The sequence below is a fragment of the Aedes aegypti genome, chromosome 2 (assembly GCF_002204515.2).
Source record: "Aedes aegypti strain LVP_AGWG chromosome 2, AaegL5.0 Primary Assembly, whole genome shotgun sequence".
NCBI lineage: Eukaryota > Metazoa > Arthropoda > Insecta > Diptera > Culicidae > Aedes > Aedes aegypti.
In genome coordinates, this window is record NC_035108.1 from 266,408,246 (window position 1) to 266,431,709 (window position 23,464).

General features: G+C 38.4%; 1 protein-coding gene across 1 annotated transcript; it reads right to left on the minus strand.

Annotated features, from left to right (window-relative positions):
- Positions 1 to 7,389: 7,389 nt before the first annotated feature.
- On the minus strand, positions 7,390 to 15,295 carry LOC5574731. Its single transcript, XM_001661572.2, has 3 exons — positions 14,782 to 15,295; positions 10,003 to 10,113; positions 7,390 to 9,919 (listed from the first exon to the last, which is right to left on the minus strand). The coding sequence occupies exons 2-3, from the start codon at positions 10,094 to 10,096 to the stop codon at positions 8,256 to 8,258; spliced, it is 1,758 nt and encodes a 585-aa protein (XP_001661622.1). The 5' UTR covers positions 10,097 to 10,113; positions 14,782 to 15,295; the 3' UTR covers positions 7,390 to 8,255.
- Between the last annotated feature and the right edge of the window lie 8,169 nt (positions 15,296 to 23,464).

Genomic DNA, 23,464 nt, shown 5'->3' on the forward strand with positions numbered 1-23,464 from the left:
ATTTTTGCGTGTCTCAAGGTTCAAATTATGTGTCTCTAGAAGATTTGGGGTTGCTGAATCTGATGCCGTTCTCAGAAATTTCCCAGCACGTCACAATTTTTAGCTACAGGTCGCCAAAGTTGTATAAAACATTGATTTTATTGATGTTCACCCAAAATTTGAAGTATTTTTTATCAAACTTTTTTGTGATCTTTTCCATCTAGCATGCAAAAGAGGACTTAAACTTTCATTTTAGATGTATTTTGATTGAAATTGCACGATTAAATTTAGATCAAACCGATTTTTTTCAATATGCTTGCAGTCTCCATACAAGATTCATCGTTTCTTTTATATGGCAAAATACAATACTTTTCTAAACCATCAAAAAATAACTTTTCCGCGTCAAAAGTATTACAAACTTTCATGATAAGTGTTGTTATACACATAAAGTTTGAATTCTGTGGCAAATTAAGCAAATAAATTGCCTTTCAAGCTGGCAAACTTGCATGCAAGTTGGCTGGAATAGTCAATTTTCGCATTTTCAACAACCAATACCTCAAAAACTAGACGTGCTTTGATATTTCTGTAAACGGCAATGGATTTAGCAACCCTTAATTAAGTAAATAGAGGTATTTTGATGCTGGAGACAAAAACGTGTTCCGCAGTGTTACTTGTGGAAGTTCTAGGGAGAGATTCCCAGTATCGGGCAGCAACGAATATCGGCCGTTGTTGGAAAATGAAGCCAGATAAAGATGCTTTATTCTTATCTTTGGAAAATGCATGCACATTTCAAAAATCACTTATATTTGTAATCCAATAAAAAAATCGACATAATTCCTAATATATGAACTCAATTATCGATGCTTCTTAATATGAGATATTGATAAAACTAACAGGCAGGATAAAAAATAATCATATTTTGAAAGTATGAAGTTGAACCATATTGAAAGAAACTATACAAAAAAACATATTATTTTGGTTTTGCATATCTTATCCTTTGAGGCGAATGAACTGGCTAATCAAAAAAAAAAAAATATCTTATCCCTAGTTTCGGACAAAGAGATTTTCTGCAGGATATCATCGTTGTTTTCATATGGTTATCTCAATATACATTCAATTTCCAATCTGCAAAAAAAAAAATAAAAGAATGCCATTCAGAACAACATTGTTAAAGGTGATTTCATCATCACATATTAAGCCATATTTACGTCTTTAAGGCCGCACGGGACGTCATCATAATCACCCTATCCATTTCAAGAAGCAAATCCCAAGAACCACTCCATATATCGATGCGAAAATGTATCACTATCATTCTATATATGTAGTGCACAACCCGATAAATTTTCAGCTTCATCGGTTCACTAAAACTCGAGATTTGCTTCTACAAAGTTTCGATGATTATTGTTAGAGTGAGACGAAAGATAGGGAAAATAACACGGTCTCCCGTGTCCCCTTAATGCGATGCTCAACTCAAATAATTCAAATCAACGTTCAAGGTACTTTGAATTCGGGACTTATCAGTTCTTCTGCAAATTCTTTGATTCTTCCAAGATTGATAAAGGGACAAAACTGCCTGTAAAGAAAACTGTCCCATATTTATTTTCAAACCAACACTTTATATCGTCATAACCTTCATGCTCTAATATATACATTATTTCGCATGTAAAAAATAATACACTTTGTTTGAAAATGTTGTGAAAAAAGGGGTTTTATGCATTCCCATATTGAAAAAATAAATGCATAACAGTCTCTATAATTCTATATGAACTTTTAATTATAAGTATTGAGCTACTTTATTCATATGAGACAGTTATGCCTTTATGGGCAGTAATATACATCACCAAAATATAATGGCTAAGTTTGTATTGATATTTCCAAATCTATTTTTGTTCGAAGTGGTAATATATAGTCTAAATGAGTAAAAAGACAGCATAAATCCAATAGTTTTATGGTAATAATAGGGGTAGGGGGAGATTTCCAAGTATCAGACACCTCAGCCGTTAAGGCTAAGGTGTCTGATACTAGGAAATCTCCTCCTACTTCTGTAACAAAATGATGAACAAACTTATATCTTAGTAGCAAAACTGCACCTCCTAGCCCTTCTGGCAGCAGTAAAAATCGTGTGCTGTTGTTACCTCAGTAAACTCTACAGGCAGCCACAATTTCGTGCCTCATATTGGGGACTGGCCACGATCACTGAAATTGACACACTTAGGGATTTGCGTTGATGTATTTCTTCCTATACTGCTTTCTATGGGAGAGAGAGCCTCTATTTGTTTGAAGTTTACTTGCGGTAGCTGAAATGACGAAGGTACATAAGAAATGCATCATGGCTACAAAAAAAACATTTGCTTCCTCAGCCGTGCAATGTCATCACATACTTTCTTTTTTTTTTCAGGCGCAATTTATTGGGCTTAATCGATTGCATGAGTGTAAACAGAATGATATTTATTTTTGACTAGGGTAAGTGTTCCCTTAGTTGTGGGTGTTCCTATAGTTGCGGTAATGCAGTTTTCACTGATTTAATTACATTAGCCACAGAATCGACACTGCCAATCGACGTATTGGCTTGTTGATACACTGAATAGTTGAAAAGAGCGTTCGAATTGCTTAAAACTGATGAAATATTACCAAAATTGCTAAAACTTTTCTTACTTGTACCAATAGTTGCGGTAGAGTGTTCCTATAGTGGAGGATCCCATAAGAAAACCACGAATGCCCGAACTATAGGAACACAAATTAAAAATATATACCACAACTAAAGGAACAGTGCACCAATAGTGGAGGTATTATTTTTCACTGACATGCCGTGGGTTACCGCGATGAAATATTTTTTCTCATTAAGTCAATGGTCGTTACACTCCGTTACAACATTAACATATATAATAATTTCGCTTCTTTAATTAAGGTGGCTAAATGAAGTTCTGTACCTCCACTATTAGTACATCTACCATAATTGTGATGAACCACATCAGATTGGTGTCTATTAAGTGTTAATATCTAGTGATGTTACTTATACTAGAATATGCATTTGAATCTATTATTATATTATTTCCATGTGCATTTCTCTTTTAACAGTAGGTTTAATTGTGTGGAATTCTATCTGGTTTGTCGGTTATGAAATCTCTTCCGTTATGCGCCGACACAATTGCATCGAGCAATAATCACGTTGCAAAAACTCTGGTCACATTGCTGGGAAGGTGATGCGCGTGTCTACATATTTTGTGGAGTTATCCCATCTAGGTTTTGGGGGTCATCCATAAATGACAATAAATTACTGAAGGGATCATAAATGAAGTCGAGTTCCATGTTTTTTAAGCGCTTTTATGTTGAAAAATCGAATTATATGGCAAGAAGAATCGTTAAAGGGTTTTAACGCATTCAAAGGACATTCCCTTATTGTGGGATCATGTTATAATACGGCACTGAGGGTAAGCTTTGTGAAATTATTTTCTGATGCATTTATCAGCTTTATTCATTTTTTTGAAGGCCATTTTTGTTCAACTACTCATTGATCATTATGGAAATCGAAAATCTGCTATAAGGTCTTATTCTGTGGAAGTGTACACTCATAAATTAAAAAAATTAGTAATTCTGTGACTACCCGTGGTCACAGAATTACTAAATTTTAGTAATTTATCACTATTTTCTACCTGTCTCTCTTTCATTCCGCTAGAAATTTTATTCCAATTTGTAAATTCGCCTGGGTTGAAGCATCGCTAAGCTTCAACCCAGGCGAAATGACGTTTAGTGTAGAAATTCACAGCATAATGAAAGAGAGACAGATAGAAAATAGTCATTGATGAATAAATTTTAGTAATTCTGTAACTATTTTTATTTCTGAGTGTACTTAGAACACTATGATTAGACAAATTTGATCATTTTATACGTTATACAGCTCGCATACGTTCTGTTTAAAACTACGTGGCGTGTTTGACTTGAAACTTACTGTTTTGAGAATCGTTGTTTTTGGTTGAAACCTAAGCTCATAATAATTTAACTTTAACTAATCGGAATGACACATAGTACTTGGCGTAAGGCTTGTTTTCGTCAAAAAGGAATCCTGGTTTAACGTATGCTCGCACAGATTGTGCTAATTTTCCTCGAATGTCGTTTCCCCGAAAGCCACAGAATACTAATTTCCTAAATTACTCTTTTCCCCGAGAAGTGATGATATATTCAAGAAGGTGCAAGAATAATATTCAGTGACTAGAAAGCAAAATAAGTAATCATAAGAAAGCGATATTTGGCAATTTTTGGCTGAACACATAGTGCCAAAATACTGAGTAGGGTGAATGAATCCAATAGTGGAGGTACTAAGCACGATCCAACTTCGTTTAATCGTTTAAAATTCAAGAAGCGCAATGATTGTATACCTAGGGGCAAGACACTGCCTAATATCGGGATTAATTTCTAACACCCATGAAACAAACTTCACGTTTAAACAAATTTGTCATGAGATATCTGTTTTAAACAATATATATAACCTATCAACAAGTTGGTTCAGTGCGCTTCTAATTGAAGACGTTTTTTCGTGTGTTTGTCAAGAAGGTTTTCATTAATATTTTTTCCTGATCCTTAGCCTTTTCCTCTGCATTTTCACGTATCTGGTCCGTCTAAATGTTTTTCTTTTTTCATGTAAGAAAACATACATCTGTATCATGGCTTACTTGATGTATTCAGTTCTTCAAAAATATTTTCTCAGGATTAATATCATCTAATTCTATCTAATCCTTACAATATAATTAATCGAGTCTTGTCCCTAGTTGTACACATTGTTGTTGTAACGGGAAGTAACGACCTGGGAGGGAGGCACAAATATTACAAACGCAATACGAAATAAATTGCATGATAACTCCAGATTACCAGCTTGTGTACCTTCAATCTTTCCGGACAGACATGGAAAAAGGGCCACATTTTTATTGGAAAAAGTGAAAGGATGCGGATTTAATTATTTTATATTCAATCAGAATAACAGGTGCTCTCGTGACATTACTCTTGAATATGCACGAATTGATTCAATTTCGATTTGTGTCACCATTGATAAAATACAAAAATATATTTTGATCAATTACGCGCTTTTATCTTGTTCGTTCATTGTTTAAGATCCCGGCTCACTGTGACAGTTCGTGACAGTACAATCTCGGCTCACCTTGCCATACAGAAATTTAGTATTGGTTCCTCCCCCCAAGTAACAACCATTGAAAAATGATTTCATCGCAGTTACCAATGCCATGTGAGTGAAAAATGATACCTCCCTTTTTGGTACATTGTCACTTTATTTGCGGTATATTTTTGATTTGTGTTCCTATAGTTGTGGTATCCGTTGTTTTCTTAGGCAGCGTCCATTTATTACGTAACGCTAAAATTGGAAATTTTTGACCCCCTCTCCCCCCTCCGTAACGCTTTTTTGCATGGAAAATTTCAAATTTTTGTATGAGCCGTAACGCTTGAGCCCATTCCCCCCTCCCCCTAGAGCGTTGCGTAATTTGTGGATGCCGCCTTACACTATTAGAGGAACACTCTACGACAACTATTGGTACAAGTGAGAAAAGTTTAAGGTGCAAGTAAAAATAAAGCAAATGTCAAAAAAAAAACTATTTCCGCTCTTGAAATCAACAAAACCGAAAGAATATAAACACACAGCCTTTTTGCAAATAAAACAGCTGTGTGTTCTTATTTATTTTAGATTTGCAGATTCTAACCGCGAAAACTGATTTTTCACTTTTAACATTTGCTCCATTGTTACTTGGGCCTTAAGCAGTTTAGGTGGTTTTTCATCTATTTTGAAGCAATTCTAACGAATTTATTTAATTCGTGTATCAACAAGCTATTACGTTGATTGGCAGTGTCGGTTCTGTGGCAAATGTAATGAATTCCGTATAAATGGCACAACCGCAACTATAGGAACACCCACAATGGATCGCTTAACTGCCCATAACTGCATATCAGTCACATTCGAAATTTTTGCCAATTTCAAGTTAATGCCGGGGTAAATTCGATCAACTAACAAAAATCTGTGATTTTGTTCTAGAAAATTTGAAAAAAATACCAAGTTGTTTTGTCACATTGGTAATTGTAACCGCATAACAGTCACATTGAGATTATGCATGAGCCTCGTAATGTAGTAGCAAAGAAATTTCTAGCAGATTTTTTTCTGACTATGCACCCAATATACGATATGAGCTGTACACAATTTCAGCCTCAAATAAGCACTTTTAAGTTCGTGGTAATTTTTAGAAATTTTAGTTTCTTCCCATACTGCCATAAAATACACACTTGGTACTCCATTTACTCAATGCCTACTTTTGTCGAATGTTACAAATATGCAGTTATGGGCACCATCTTGAAAAGTATGAAGATTTTGTAACTTCAACGGTAAAAATCTGTCCGGAGAAACGTGGTATTCGGGAAACTGGCCTTCAAGAAATTGGCCTTCAGTAACCTGCGAGAACACGTGTGTAAGAATTGTAATAAAAGTTTTACAAAGAAATTGTGGTTTTCAGTTTATTGGTGCTTTTCGGTGATGGTTTATTACTTCCGTTGATGAATTTTTACGTTTCAACCTACTTTTATTTTTTCGGTCATCTTCAGAAAAATTCCACCAACCGTTCGTCCGTTGAGTTAGCACACCTAATTCTCACTTAATTTTTACTTAATTCTCACACTTAATCTTCACAGAATTAAGTGTGCCGCCTCAACGGACGAATAGTCGGCGGAATTTTTCTAAAGATGACAAAAAAAAAAGTAGGTTGAAACGTAAAAATTCATCAACGGAAGTTATGAACCATCACCGAAAAGCACCAATAAACTGAAAACCATTAAGTAAACGGTAATCAAAGCTAAAGCAAGGACAAATAAATTGTTTATGTACAAACGAAGAACTGACTGAACGATGAAGTTAGCATAGATGACCGCTATTTGCGGATTATGAGCCTTTTTTGAAGCAAAGAAACGCGGATTATCACGGGAAAAGTCGATGCGAACTCTGTGGACGGTCGGTAGAAGATAGGCAATGAGCTTTCGTTATTCGAGTTTCCGTTTTAAATACCTTACCTTTAGAAATCGTTATCATTAAGCCAAGAAACGAGCGATTTTTTTTAACGCGAGATACTAGAAGCACTTACAAGCAGAAATGGACTGTGATAAAAGTTTACGAGTTCCAAGCATATTTTTCTAAAAATATATATATTTAAATACATAAATTTGATACAAATTATACATTTCATTTTCATATCTTTTCTTGTTTTATGATTAAAAGTGACAATTTTAAATCTACCAAATAATAGCTAGAGTGTAGGGGTTCAGTAGTACTTTTAAGGTTTAATTTGTAAGTAGTGATTCAAGATCAGTTCTGAAAGTTGGGACAACTTTGTGGAAAGTAATGATTATTTATTTTGTTGCATCTCATCACTAATAGTTTGATGTTCTTGCTATAAGATTAAAAATTTAAGACAAATATAGCGAATAGTTTAAAGTCAATTTTATAGGGGTGTTGGGCGCCACAGAGGCCCGCTCTATCACCTAGTTTTATATCCCGGTGATGGCATCAAAGATATAACAGTTGATTTGAAATTTCTCAAATTTCTTTTCAATACGTTTGTTTTAGATCCTAATTAACTGTGGTACTTATAGGAAAAAAAAAAAAATGTAATAAATTAAAAAGACACCTTCGTCTCACGTTCACTGTTGCGTCTAAAAATACATAAAACAGAAGGTAAATCCTTTCCTTTGCTGTATCATACAAAAATATATATCACAATTCCGAAACTTGTTTCTCTTACGTGCTATACGAGTCTATTACAATCGTTTTCTGTACTTTCGCAACAGCTATTTCCTCACCAATCACTTTCGCTGTACTACAATCTTCCCTGAAGATAAAAGTTGTTTTCAACTGTTTGTCCTTTTATTGTTGCATTAAACAGTTCAGTTAAAATCTAGGTTATCATACATGGACTGATTTCTCCTTGTTTATACTGCGTTACCTTCTTATCTCATTCCTTCTCATTATCGGTCACTGCGCTTTCCAGGACTTGTTTACTTAAAAAAAATAACAACTGACAAAAATGCTATCTTTCTCATTAATAATTAGCAATAAATATTTCATTAACTTCCACTCAACTCATAAAAACGGACCAACACTCATTCCCATTGTTTGCACTTTAGGACCTTTCTCAGTCACCACTATTCATCAGCGATTAGTGCTCTCATCACAAAAGTCGTTCATTACCGTACTAAATCTCGCGGTCGCCCAGTGGCAAAAGGTTCGCCTTGTATCACTGTGCCGCGGCTGTGACACCAAATCCGCTGCCAGCGGTATTGGAAATCATCATATTCTTGATAGTGGCCACTTCCGACTCCAGCCGGGCCAATTTCGACTGGAGATGGATGTTTTCCTCGGCCTTTTTGCTAATGACAACTGATGCAGGGATTGAGGTAATCTTACCGCCGATGATGTTTGCGGTAGAGGATGCAATTGGGGATACCGACGTTGATGGTGGAGATACGGGTAGGGGAACCATCATTTTCTGTTCGGCCTTTGTAGGCCATTCGGTAGAGATACCCGAATCACGTTCATCCGACGATCCACCGTCACCATCGTCCCAAGGAGAAGACGATCGAATCTGTGGTTCTTGTTTGATGTTTTGCAGCGCAAGAAGAGCCGTGGCTGCGTCCTTGTCTCCTAAATGGGATTTATGCCGTAGCTTTACGGGTAGGCTGTTGTTGTGATCGTGCATGTGTTCGCGATCATGTTCATCGTCACCGGAACTACTGTGACTGCTGTTAGACCCAGTTCCGTTAGACGTTTCGTATGGTGAAGGGGCCCTCCGGCTGAGATTTAGCACGTTGGCGGTGAGTAGTGCGTTGATCTCTCGTGGTGGTGAAGGGTAGAGGTTGGCAGCGTAGCTGACCGGGTAGTTGGGAATAGTGTAGGGCGAGGAGTACGGATGGTGCGAAATATGTGGTCCACTGATGTGCGAGTTCGACGATCCGAAGGTAGGAACCGGTAACACAGGAACATCGTTTCGATCCAAGTTGCGCTCACGGTCACGTTCACGTTCACGGTCACGATGCTCAGCAAGTTGCTCGCTGCGGTGCTCGTCATGCTCCATGAGTTCAACTCTAGTGAGCGGACTGCGGATAGTTGATTCGTGCTTATTACTATCGCATCGACTGCTACCGTTGGTTAGTGGTTCGTACTCTCGGTAGATGGCGGCGGGTGAATGGTGACTGTAGTGGGAACTAGTATGCTGAATTGTGATTTGCTGAAGCTGCGAAGCAATTGATTGTGGCGGAGGGGGAGATTCGATGTTGGGATTGGGGTGAATGACTGCTGCCTGCTGGGATTGCTGCTGCGGTTGTTGGGTTGGATGCTGTTGGGATGGTTGGATCACGTTAGGTTGTGATAAAGGCTGATGTGAATGAAGCGATGGTATCTGTGGTCCTTGCTGGGGAGTCAACGGCGACTGGGGAACTGTGGGCCTCGCAAGAGGAAATACTATTGATGGAGTGCTGTTGATTTTGACTCGTTTGGTGGAGCTGAGGACTTGCTCATTGGTGGGCAGCGTAGCCATGATCTGATCTACACTGACCAAGTTTTCACCGCAAATGTTGTATTTGTTTTTGATAGCATCTAATTGCGCTTTCAGTACGTGATTTTCCTTTGTTAACTCGACTACTCGCTGCTCCAGGACCATATCGTTGAAGCGACGCTTTTCTCGGGACCGTTTGGCTGCTTCATTGTTGCGTCGTCGGCGATCCCAATAGCTGTCGTCTTTTTTATTATCCGGTATAAATTCGCGTTGCTTGCGCTGACTGAACAAGTCTTTGCGCTTCAGATGACCCGATAAATCGTAGCCATTTCCGTTGTAGTCCGATTCGGGACTAGCTGGGCTGGCCCGCCCCGTTGAGTTATTACTCATCAGCAAGGCACTGTGTGCTGTTGAAGAAACGAAAAGCATAGAAGTAATTGATTAGTATCGATCCGCAGGCGAACCGGTGTTCGGTGTTGAGCAGACTTACCAGGCATATTGGAGTTGTTATGATTCTGGCCAGGTATTTCACCGTTAATTGGCGAACCGTTTTGTGGTCTTGATACAAAATCCGCAACCATCATAGTCCGTCTTAGTGCATCTGCAACGAGCGGGAGAATGGCAGAAATATAAACAACTTGATTAGTGAAAACGTGCAACGAACTGCGCCGTGAGAACTTTGCGGCAAATTTAAATGCATACACGCGCTCGCTCACACTCACACCTAAACGCAAATCTAGTACTTCATTGGAAACAACGGCAAACGACTTCGGAAGGTGCTTGAATAGCTATCGATACAACGACGAGGGAGGAGTGACTCAAGCTGGCTGGGTGGTGAACTCAAGCGGAGTGTTTTGTAATCAATAGTTGGATGCACGTGAAGCCGACATGTGACAATGTGGATTCGCCACATCCTCCGGCTGCAGTGTAGATATGCATAACTACACGGCTCACACATGCATTGAGAAGAGTGCGAGGCATGTGCCTGTTATTGATTTTATCGTGCCTCCCAGCCCCCCTCGCGTAGTCTTCGTAGTCGTCACGTATAGCATAGCTGTTGCCTGTCTACTCCCACCGAAACGGTTAGTCAATAGAATGTTAGTCTACGGCGTCGCGTCATAAGGCGGGCTCATTTACTATGAGCTAGAGGCAGTAACTGTAGATACAACAAAACAAGATTAGATGAGCGAATGGCGACGAGGACTACGGTGCGGTGACGGCAGTCCCGTGGAGAGGCGATGGCGCGATGACGACGCTGACAACATGCGGGAGCAAAACGTGCGCTTACGCAAGGAATGTGTTTTTGCGCGATTCTTTCCCATTTTCGATGATTGGGTTTCCTGTTGTGATGCGTTTGTTGAGTATGGAGAATCATGGTTGTTCCTGTCGGGGGATTCACTCGAATTGTTTTCTGAGGTTAGGATTCGAGCTGCTTACCGATGGATTTCGCACGTAGTCATTGTGTTTATTATGATTCATTGCTAGAATTTGGAATTTCGTATCTTATCGCATGGCCAGTTGGTGGCTAAATTATTCGGTGCAGTTTGTTTTCGACAAGTTCATTCCCCTCGGATTTACTTCCAAACAGATGTGTGCTATCTTTTTGTGTTGTTTTGCAGGTTGATGCAAATATTTGTTGTGAAATCATGATTTGTGCATTTTTTTATGGCAAATAAGTGATGACACTGATAACGGGAGTTTTCCTAATAAATAAATAAGTGGCTTTGGCAATTGAAGGTTAGTCAACTTTGTAACAATAAAGCATTGCATAGACAAACAAACATAAAACTCTGAAAAATAAGGTTCGATAATTTGGTAATCATATCACGAATCAGTTGAATACTGAAACCAAAACTAATAAAAATAAACTTTCGTGCCCTATATTTTTCATCACATATATCTTAGATGAAATATGTAGAAATTAAATAGATAAAATTTAATATTATAGTTTTTCTTGTAAATGTGTAAAGATCATTCAAGGGATTGGGACTTTTTCGATCATCTTCATCATCAGATAGTTGGTTAAATTTCTGCTGAAATACGAAACGTATTGGTTATCGTTCATTTTTGTATATAAAATTTGCGGTAGACGAGACTTGGTAGACTTGATCCCCGGGGAGACTTCTTACCCTAGTTTCTGGGAAGTTCAATTCCAAGTAATATTGCAATACTTCGTTTTTACGACAGAAAATGTCAGAGCTGGAAACTCATCAGATCTGACAACGATTAACATTTTAAAGGCAGTTTATAGGCGTTTTACCTCTAATAAAATTTAACAAAAAACTTTTGAATGGATGTAAATCCTACCAGGAGTATATTCTATCAAAATGACTCAAACTACAATTTGAATGATTAAATGATTAAAATCAAACGCTCAAATTCAAATTCTCTTTTTCTTGAAAGGTTTCAACATGTTTATATAACAACGCAATATAGTTATATTTTCAATTTTCGTATTACTAAGAATTTTGATGTTTCTGGCGAAACATTGTCTGATAAATATTTTTTTAGCATGACTTCAATGTAAATAGCAAAACAATAACAATACAATAACTTTTTTCCAGTAAATTTGTTTAGAAGGAAATATAGTGTCAATAAACATTCTTAGAAGCTTCGTAAGGCAGTATTATGTAACCACTCTGTAATTCTTAAACATGCAAAATACTTGCACTGAAAATCCTGTGGAGAAATCTAATCAATTTTAGATTTCTCTGCTGGAGGATTAAGTATCATATTCAGAATTCCATTTCTTTGAGAATTTTTTTATCACGTTGTTATTATTAGATACTTAACTAAATATTGAAAGGTTTTAAGCACTGTTTTGTTTGAAAAGCTTTAAAATCATGTAAAGTGTAACTCATTTACAAAAATGATATTTATTTCACATAAACAGCTCACATTTTTTTTACAGTTTGTGTTTTTTTTGTGAGATTTTTCCGATTTGAGGCCTTGAAGTCAACGGAATAAAATTTCGATCGACTACGTGTAGTTTAATTACGTTAAAATTTTATAACGAATTATTACAAAATTTCAAGATGCATAGATTGTTGTTTTCCGATTTATGAAAAAGTTGCTTAAAGAATGACTGAACAATATGTCAAAAAATCAAATCAAATATTCTTAGTGAATTTAATTTATGTACTATGCATATAATTTATACCATAAAATTGAAAATATTTAGCTTGATTTGTTTTCGTAAAATTATATAAACTTCTCAAAATTATGAAATTTGTAATACATATTACCAAATATTATCTAATTATTACACAATTCAGCTATTAATCGTTAAATGACGCAATAAAATGTAGAATTTTATATCGAGCATGAGATGATATCATCAATTGAATGTGTTGACTCAATCATAAATTGTGATTCGGGGAAAATTAGCTATTACGTTGTTCAGCTTGTGTAATTTACACGTTCTTCAAAAGAGCTCTGCACAATCATCGCTAGATCTATCAATACAGAATCAAAGCGCAAAAGAGTCCTGTTGACAAACAAAATTAATAATACGTCTGATGGCATTATTGCGCCTTACGCCATACACGCCAAGAACCTAAGTGGGTATCGGGCGCAAAAAAAGTAAACAACATTCAAATTGCGCTCACCGCCGCACTTGAGATTCCCACAGTTCCATTAACCCATCACCCACCATCATCGTGATGACACAACTTTGTTTTTATCGTATGCACTGCAATCTGCTGACATGCGCCATCCCGTCGGGAATGCAATAAGCAGGCCGTTGTTAGTTAGTAGTGGCACACGTGTACTCAATTCTCGTCGACTCGTGCACCCCTTGGAAGCGTCCTTTTCCCCGCGAGTCGTCGAATCGAAAGTACGTACAATCAAGGCAATTAAATATACTGTAATAGCCCAAACGCGACAACCCCCTTCACAAATGAGGCCAGAACTATTTCACCATCTCATTCAATAGTCACTGTCTTGTACCGTTTCACCTGTTCCCGAAAGGGGCATGACGCAATGTTCTTTTTTGAGTGAACGGTTCGATCAAGTTCGGAAGAGTCACGTTACACCACCACAAGTCACATTTCGCAAGATATCTGCGCACCGGCCTCACACTGCTCTATTCGCCTCATTTCATCATTTAGAACCCCATTGTGTTGTGTTCTGAGCGGAAAACGTGTACCACGAGGAGCAAGCCGCGTGCCTTCGCTCTGTTACGCCATCGCCACCATCATTATCATCATCATCATCATCATCGTCGTCGCCGCCGTCGCGATCAACAGCATCGGCGCAATTTCGCGGGTTTGTTATTGTCAGAGTCGGAAAACACGCCTGCTGCGGTGGACTGTTCGCTGTATTCCGCTGCTTGCTTCGTGCTGGACAAACGCTTCGCTACGGCTGACACGGTTTCTGTTATCACCTTTGCTTAGGCACCTCTAATCACACAAGTAGTCCACGAGATCCCGTATTAGGTAACATCCCTTTACTATCTCTCACTCCATTAACAAGTTCATCACCATCAGTTGCCAGATAGGCCAACCTATTTACACACTGGCGAATGACGTCTCAGGAAACCGCGAGTCGTCGGGAAAAAAACACTGAGTCACTGTTCGATTGGATTTCTACGAATTCATGCAATAGTCTCTGGATTGTTCTTAGTTCAGGTGCTGCCGTGCAAACACTCACACCAACATGCACTTCATATTTGAATCACATTTTCAAGGGTTCATGCCGCTTCATAGACGAAGGTCACGGGGATGATGAAATCATGTCTTGAACTTGTAAACTCATATTCCGCATGTGAGCTTGCCAATTTGCGATTGACCATAAATTCCCAAGCACATTTCGGTCAGATGTGGACTTCCTAGCAATTATCAAGTTATGGCGAAGTCTTTCAGAACTTTGAAGAGCTTCGCTGAACCTGACGTGTTGCTAGGATGTCCCTTAGACTAAAATTGCTGACAATAGAGGTGAGTCATAATTTTGCAAAACTCAACTGCAGAGTATGTAAAAAAAAACCTCCTCCCATATTGTCTCAATCACGCGTTTCCCCCCAGCCAGCCTCTCCCGAGTCCTGGTTTATGTCTGGTTTTCGCGCTACTGCTGCACCAGGACTCGGGGTCAAAGAATCTTCAATGGAAGCTGTATGCAGCTCACACCATTTAACTGCCTTTGTTGTCTGCAGAGTGCGCCGGTTCACAGAACTCTCCAAAAATATAACAGCACACATACCACACACTTGGCCGCTGTCGCCGCCGCCACAAGAACTCTCTAAAAAACGAACAACAAGAGCAACAACACTCACTGTCTAACAGCCTGTCTGGACGGGGTCGTTGGGGGACAAGGGCCTCCAAAATATAAATTGCGCTGTTTTTTGATGTTCTGTTCTGCACTCGATGTTGTAATCCTTTTTTCTGCTGATTCGGTGTTCTCGTTCTGATTCAACCTCGAAACACTAATGTTCTGTTACGCTTATGATAGCACTTTTCCAAACCGATATTTTTTCCACACTGTATAGTTTCTTTACCGATGTAGCTGTTTATTCTTTTTGCTTACAGCACCTTAATTTTTCCTTCACAAAAAACGCGCAATCAAAATAAATTGAACTTTACGTAGTTGCGAAACGCGCGCACTTGTCTTGTGACCGAGATTTGTTAGAGACCACGGAGCGAAGGAGCTCTAGCGTTTTGCGTGCTCTCTCGAAGCGAGTATATGTAAGACTAGCTCGAACTGCTCCCAGGAAGGTACCATGAAGTGTCGAACTGTGCTTCCCCCCGAGTGGTGGCCTTTCAGTGTGTGAGTCGGCTGTTGGCCAGACACGAATGAGCGCAGTCGACAATGACGAAAACTACGGTCGTCTGCAGTATACATAGCGAGCGAATCCAACCGACAAGGGGGAGAATGAAGTAATACTTTTCCTCCATCCCATGTTTTGATGCTGAACTTCAACAACGACGAAGACGCCAACAACTGAAACGCAACGGAACGACGGGCGCGCGGTGAGGCGTAGGACTCCCCGGTTATGTATTGCGGGTTTTCTTTTGTGGACTCGTTCGCCCAAGCTCCCGTCTTTGCCCATTTTTCACTGCACTGCCGCCAATAACTTCAGGATCGAAGACGACGGTGGAAAAGGCCAGCGGCGGTGCGTCTCTGACCCACAACCGGAGAAATTGACGCAATACAGAGAATCTAGGTAGTGTGCACTTCCACTCTTCACCAACCCGACCCGCCGTAACGTTCTAAGGCCTACCTCTACTCTCACTTCTATTGGCGCTTGCCACCCACCGTCAGGGCATTGCGAATCATCGTTGTTAGATCGTTTCACTTTTGATGCTTGGTGCGCTTTCTACGCCGCACGGACCCCTTTTTCCGACTTAGTAAATATCGGAAAATGATCCCATCGATGCTAACGACGCGTAAAAGTGCAAATCATCCAGACAACTCCTTCCACTCACCGTCTGGATTGGATTGGATATCTTTTACGATGGATATTTGCGATGTGTAGGATGTGGGGCTATTTGTCGATGAAGGGGAAATATAGAAAGAAAATGTATGGTATACGATTTCCCGAGATGTACAAAGTTTAACCCTACAGTTGGCCTCAATGAATAATTGGGAATGCTATTATGAACAGTAAAAACATTGCAATACAATATTTCCTTGTGCAATCGATCGATTTTTTATACAGTGTGTGCTAACATAACGAATTTCAAGGTCGCGTTCCAAAATATTGTACATCAGAGTAAAATGAATTAATACCATTATGTTGAGCATTCATTGTGTAGAGGAAATTATGTTGAAATGAACACCTTTACGGATTCTATCGCGTTTCTTATGGTGAAATGATATTTTTTATGGTTTTATCGCATAGCAACAGTATAGACACAGTATAGACACGAATTCAGCTCAAAAAGGTAAATATTTACATGTCTTTAACTTTAATGGTGGTAAAACGTACATTTAACAAAGCATGTGTCAAAAACAAATATTTTTGTAATTTAGAATTGTATTGCTTAAAACATATTATAACCTTTAAATGATTATAATTCCTTAAAAAAGTCTAGTTTAACTTTAAAAAGGGTACGAAGTACAACTATTATACAATCAACTCTCTTACTGGATGTTTCTTATCTCGATAATATCGAGTTAGAAAACCACAGGAAAATTGGTTTTCATGGCTACCTCGATGGTCCCTTGGATCACACTGGTCTTGTGTTCTACGATTCGATTCCTCCCTAACTCGATGGTTCCTTCAATATCGATTTACGGAGAGTTGGCTGTAGCATAAACCGTAATTTTCATTTAAAATAATTTGTTCAAAACTCAATAGAATAATTTTGTACACGATTTGAATTTAATTCCGGCAGTTCATTTTACCAGTACCGTTTTGATTCATATTACTGACAGCTTCAATCTCGGGGATCGATGTGAAGCACTCTACCGAGATGGATTGGTTGAGCGATATAATCGGACTTTACCGAAAACAGTTAAAATCAGCATTACTCAAGGCAGGGACTAGAAAAGTGACTTATATGACTTATTGTTAGCATATTGTAACACGCCACAATCTGCCACAAATGAAACACCAGCAAAACTTATGTTCGGTGACAGCTTGAAGGATAAGATACCAGAGATACCATCAGATACAAAAGTGGATAAGTATATTAGGGATACAGACAACACTAAAAAGGAAAAAAAAGGAAGGGTGTACGGAGATCGAAGAAGACATGCCAAGCATATTGAAATCGATGTTGGTGATCACGTTATTGTGAAGAATCAAGCTAACACTTAACTTTGATTCGCAACCACCATATCTAGTACACACAAGAATGGAACACGTGTCACGGTGAAGAATTTAGCGACTGGAGTGGAGTACGATAAACACGTCAATCATGCGAAGCGTTTAACTTGCAGTAATCCGTTCTCCGTTCTAATCACAAATGCTGGAGCTACGATACTTCGGAACAATCGATTGGTTAGAAAGCCTCAGTATCTGAAAGATTATTTTGTTTATAAATCTAAAATGATTAACTAAAATAATTTTATTCTAATCAAATTTATTGAAAGGGATGACAGATGTTCAATCGGTGACAAAAGTTAGTACCGTAATCCGGGGTAACATTGATCAGCGGAGTAACAATGATCGGGATGACTCATCTTGTTAAACGTTCAAATAAAGATTTATTGATGAAGCATTTTCGAACCATGAATGGTGCCTCTCTTTCGTATATTCATAAGCTAATGATAATTAAGGTTTTTGCCAAAATTGCGATTAGTTCATGCGCAAATTTGTCAACTTTTTGAAACAATGATTTCTATCATTTTCACTGACACTACCGAAAATTCATGTCTCACATGAGTTCTGCAGACGATGTGATCAAGGAAAATGCGAGTGTTACTAAAAATGGCATCGCCGAAAACGATTCCGTTGTCAAATCTTTCATACGTTTATTCATTTAGGCAACATTAACTAAATACTATTACGAATGTAGAATTTCCTGAGGAAAATGCCTACTTTTAGGCGTATTACGCGATTCAAGCTGTTTTTAATTTTGAAATAACTCAAAAAGTAAATGACTTGTAAGAGTTTGGTCTTCATATTCGGCTTCAGGGGCCCTGATTTTAGTAAGTAACGACATATCCAATATTAGCGAACGTTGTTTACTTGGGTGATCAAAGTTACCCCATATCAGCTGAATCAAAAAATCACTTAAAACATTTATTTAAACATGTTTAAATCTTTCGCAATACAAAATAAAGTAGATAGCTAGGAGCGGTGGGTGCCAGTACTTGTTTTAAAAATATGAAACTTGTAACATTTGTATTGTAAAATAAAAAATTTAAGAAAAACTAAAAAAAAAGATCAATGTTACCCCGGATTACGGTAACCAAATGCTGTTTTTCCATATAAAATGCCCAAGTTTAGGGATCTCTATCTCAGCTCCTGGTTGGCCAGCTTCTGAAATTTGCATGACGGACAACAAAAAACCTGAAGTTTTATGTATACTCAGCTCATTGATTTTAAATCATTTTGCGAGGAGTTTTAGAGGGTTGGTCAAAAAGAAAAGTAAGTAACCGAGAGATTTTTTGATTTAATTGAAAGTCAGTGAGCTGTCAGTGGTTGGAGTGTGCTGCAGGTTTGTGTAACTTCCGAAAGTGAACAACTCTGCTGAAGAAACTAACCAACCAAAACTTACCGTTTTTGTCGGACCAGATCTTTACAGTACGGCAAATCCACCAAAAAATCCGGGAATATCAGGTCCCTACGCATCAACTGTTCATCGATTTTAAAGCGGCATACGACAGTATCGACCACATAGAGCTATGGAGAAATATGTACAGGAACAGCTTTCCCGGGAAGCTCACAAGACTGATTAATGCGACGATGCACGGTGTGCAGAACTGCTATAGGGTGTCATGCGGAGAGCCGGGTTTAACAGCCGAGGCACGATTTTCACAAGGTCCAGTCAATTTGTTTGTTTTGCTGATGACATGGTTATGATCGGAAGAACATTTGAAACGGTGACAGAAATGTACACCCGCTTGTATCGCGAAGCAACAAGGGTCGGACTGGTGGTGAAAGCGTAGAAAACAAAGTACATGCTGGTGGGCGGAACCGAACTCGACAGGGCCCGCCTGAGGACCAGCGTTACGGTTGACGGGGATTCCTTTGAGGTGGTAGATGAATTCTCTTACCTCGGATCCTTGCTGACGGCGGACAACAATGTTAGCCGTGAAATACGAAGACTTATCATCGGTGGAAGTCGTACCTACTATGGACTCCAGAAGAACCTACGGTCAAAAAAGATTTGTCCCCGCACCAAATGTCACTTGGAGTCTTCGAACGTCGGGCGCTTAGGACGATCTTTGGCGGTGTGCTGGAGAATGGCGGTTGGCGGCCTCTGAGCCAATGTATGTGTTTCTTTAAGGGATATAAACCACTGCGACCAATAATTTAATCTATTGTACAATATCCCATGTCTATTGTTTAGTGCATGTCGTTTTTCTTTGTCACTATTAAGAAGTGATAAAGTATTCGGTTTTCTTATAACCTTGCTTACTTAATCATACTTAACCTAATCGCAGGAAAAAAACGCAGGATTGAATGGTTCCGCTTTTTATACCCTTCGAAGAGTATGGTGAGAACATTCTCCTTAGAAAAGAAATAAATAAATTGTTGAATTCGGCTGCATTTGATTCCATGTCTAAAGATCTTTCGCGAGAACTGGAAAACTCGAGACTTTTAACTTTCAACAAATGTAACAAAGACTAATACCTAAGTGTTCCTTTGATTACTATAACATCCTGTTCTCTCAGTTAAAAGCATTCAGGACTAGGATTAACTGGTACATCTTTACCCCGTAACGCACCATGAAGAAGTGATCTACGCGCGCTATGTGTATAGCCAAAGGGGTATAGCTTCACTGTGGGGTATTTACTTTGTTTCAAATAATTTTGCTTTTTTCTGGATCTTTTGCTACACCTTACTGTACTGTAGAAATTCTTAAAGAGAATTTCTTGGAAAGAGTTTCTGGGCATACTTGGTAAAATCTTGGGGGGAACTCATCGAGAAGGTTTGATCAACACTTGAACCATTTTTTGGGGGAACCCCTTAGGGAAACTCACATTTTTTACCGAGGAAATATTCAATAGGAATGTTTTAAGAAATAAATGAAAGATAAACTGAATATAGTACTATACCTTTTAATTCCACTAGAGTGTGTATCCTTTGACAGATACGCGTATTACGACCTCAATTGTAAGGCTGTCTTCAGTGTCGTGTGAATGTGAGTCGAGTCATAGGACACTGCCCAGACAACCAGAAGTCGCATAACAGTTTACAAACAAAGTCGTTTATTTACACAAATTTCATCACACCCGCACAACATGGTGGATGATATCGTTTGATCGATGAGTTTCCTTGCATAAAACGCTATTTTATGAGTATGTACATTTCGTTTCGTCCCGTATACTCGTACAAAGTAAGTCGGATCAATCCGTAGCAGCTGTCAAATCAATTTTGTTATCATAAATTAAGTCGCATAAAAGTACAGACTAGTTCGCAATAAAATTTACACACTCGCATTACATGTTAGTTTTCATCATATAAAATATACACGTATATCGCTGTTGAGTCCGGGGGTATCCAAATCATCCATTTCTACTATTTTCTGCTCGTCTTCTCTTCTTCTCCAAAATTGTCTGCTTTAAATTATCCGTCAGTACTCTTCCAGATTCGTTGTAAGACTGACTTTAGGTGAAACATTCGATTCTTCAAAGCATCCTTGATTGATTCCTATTTTCTCAGGCTTCTTTGTTTTGTATGAAATGCAAAGTAATTTTATCTTTTCACTAAGTCTATTTGATTTCTATTTTCTTTGTCATCTATATATATTAGATTTATTATTCTGAATATCTTATTAACTATTATTACTGATACTCTATCTGGTACAACATTGCTTCTCATCTCCACTCTTACTCAAAAATGGTATATAAATGCATATCTTTAAATCTATTTGGTTTAACAATATCTCTCCTTGGCCTTTCTCTTAAATTTGCTGGACTACTTCCCATAATGACATCCTTTTTGCTGTCGGTTGGTTTGCTACTTGAGTTCTCTGTAATGTGTGAATCGTTTTCTTGTAACAGTGTCTCTTGAAAGATTTTTTTCACATCCTGGACGTTTCTTGAAAATTGCACTCCACGGTCACTCCTGATTACCACTTTTGCTCCGTCTCTCGCAATTACCGTGTACTTTTCAGCACCAAAAGTTGGATCCGATTTGACCTTTTTATGAAGTGCCAACAACACATTGTCTCCGACTGTAACATCTGATTCTTTCACTCCTCTTTTCCAATCTGCATACTGTTTAGTTTTAAATTTGTATAAATCGTCTTTCTCTTTGATTTCCGCTCTGTCAATTGGAGTTCGTGAAGAGCTGTCCCAGAGGCAGGGGTATGTTCCCCTAAACTTCCATCCAACCAGTAGTTCGAACGGCGTAACACCAAGGTTTGCAATGGGTCTAACTTTGTTATGAATATGAACGTATTTGTCCAATGCACTTCTCCAGTTAACATTATCCAACTTTGCTGCTACCAAAGCTTCTTTGATTCCTTTGTTTTGCCGCTCTACTGCTCCATTGGATTGAGGACTTAATGGTATCGATTTCGTTATTTTGACTTCTCTGTTTTCCCAGTTCGAAATAAATTTTTCGCTTTGAAAAGGCGGACCATTGTCACTTTGGATGACAAGAGGGTATCTCCACACCAGAAATACTTTGTTCAGTGCTTCATTAGTCCGATCAGCATCCATTTTGTCCATTTCTATCACATGTAGATATCTAAAACAAATTCATAAGTTGTACATACTCTCTACAGTAAAATCCTTAATTATTCCAATGAAATAGTATTACCTTGAATATGTATCAACAATAACTAGGAATTCGCCTTGTCCAAAGTCTTTAGCAGTAAAAAAATCTATTTGTAATATTTCCCAAGGCCCCTGTGGCAGCTTCCTGGTGGACAATGGAATGGGTGGATTTTTTCTCGAAATTTGTAAACATGTTGAGCATTTTTTCACGAAATTTTCTGCTTCGGTGCTCATACCCGGCCACCAAAAATAATCTCTAAGAATCCTTTTTGTTGACGCTATACCAACGTGGCCTTGATGTGCTGATTGTAGAACTTTGAACCTCAGTTGCTCAGGTACTATTATACGATCATCTTTGAAAACTAAGCTTCCTAAAGAACGTAAATTTGCTGCTTGTACCTCATAACGTTGTAAACCAGACTGCCACACTCCAACATCCAGGGAACAACGTACTTTGGACAACTCCATATCAGTTTCTGAAATTCTCTCGATTTCATCCCATGATAAATCCATGATTCCGGCATCCAATTAGTACAATAGATGTTTCTCGAATGAATCGTCGAAAGGCTCTGCTGGTCTACTTTCTTCAACTAATCTTGACAATGCGTCTGCTATATTCAATGATCCTGGAATACACTCAACTTCAAAATCGTACGGCTGAAGTCGCAAAGCCCAACTTTCTGCCCGCTAAACAGCACGTCTGCCTATTCTGTGTCTGCTATTGAAAATAAATTCATTGGACACTGCGTCTGATCGTATGGTAAAGAATTTTCCAAGTAAATACATAGAAAATCTTTCCACACCCCATACCATAGCCAAGGCTTCTTTTGGGTGTGTGGATACTTTTTTTCTGCGTTCGTTAGAGATTTTGAGGCACAGGCTATAACCCGAGGTTTTGATTCACCATCAAACTAAACGAGAACGGCACCTGTGATGCAATTATTCTTTATAAATTAATTAAACAAACTGTATAAATATACATAATTACCTAAACCATACGGAGATGCATGAACATACAATTCAGTGCGATCTTCCTTGCTGAAATATCCCAGCGTATTAATTCCCTTCCATGCCTTGTGCTTTAGATTTTGAAATTCATCCTCCAATCCTTGATTCCAGTAGAAAACATCACCATTTGCCAGTTCGCGTAGACGCCTTGTCTTATCCGCTCTTTGATGGATGAACTTTTCAACGAAAGTGATTAATCCGAGAAAACTTTTGACTTCCGCCAAGGATTGGGGAGCCCGAAAATTTTGTATTGCTCTAATTTTGTCGTTTTCAATTTGCCAACCATTTTCAGAAAGCCGGAAACCCAAAAATCTTACAGATTTTTGTCCAATAGCACATTTTGATAGATTGATCCTTACGTTATGATTCTCCAGCCGTTTCATCACCTCTGCTAAATTTTCGTCATGCTCTTGTTTTGTTTTTCCGTGAATTAAAACATCATCTAAGTAATTTACCGTTCCTTTGCAGCCTTTCAAAATGATTGATTGAAGAATTTCTTGAAAAATGTCTGGGGCATTACATAACCCAAAAGGCAATCTGCAGTATCTATACAAGGCATCACCAGCAAAAAAAATTGTTAGATGTCTTGAATCTTCATCAAGTTCGACATG

Coding starts and splice junctions, on each gene's coding strand:
- LOC5574731 (XM_001661572.2), bottom strand. CDS start 10,096: ATGATGGTTGCGGATTTTGTATCAAGACCACAAAACGGTTCGCCAATT. Junction 9,920..10,002: donor TAACAACTCCAATATGCCTG/GTAAGTCTGCTC, acceptor TTTCTTCAACAG/CACACAGTGCCTTGCTGATG.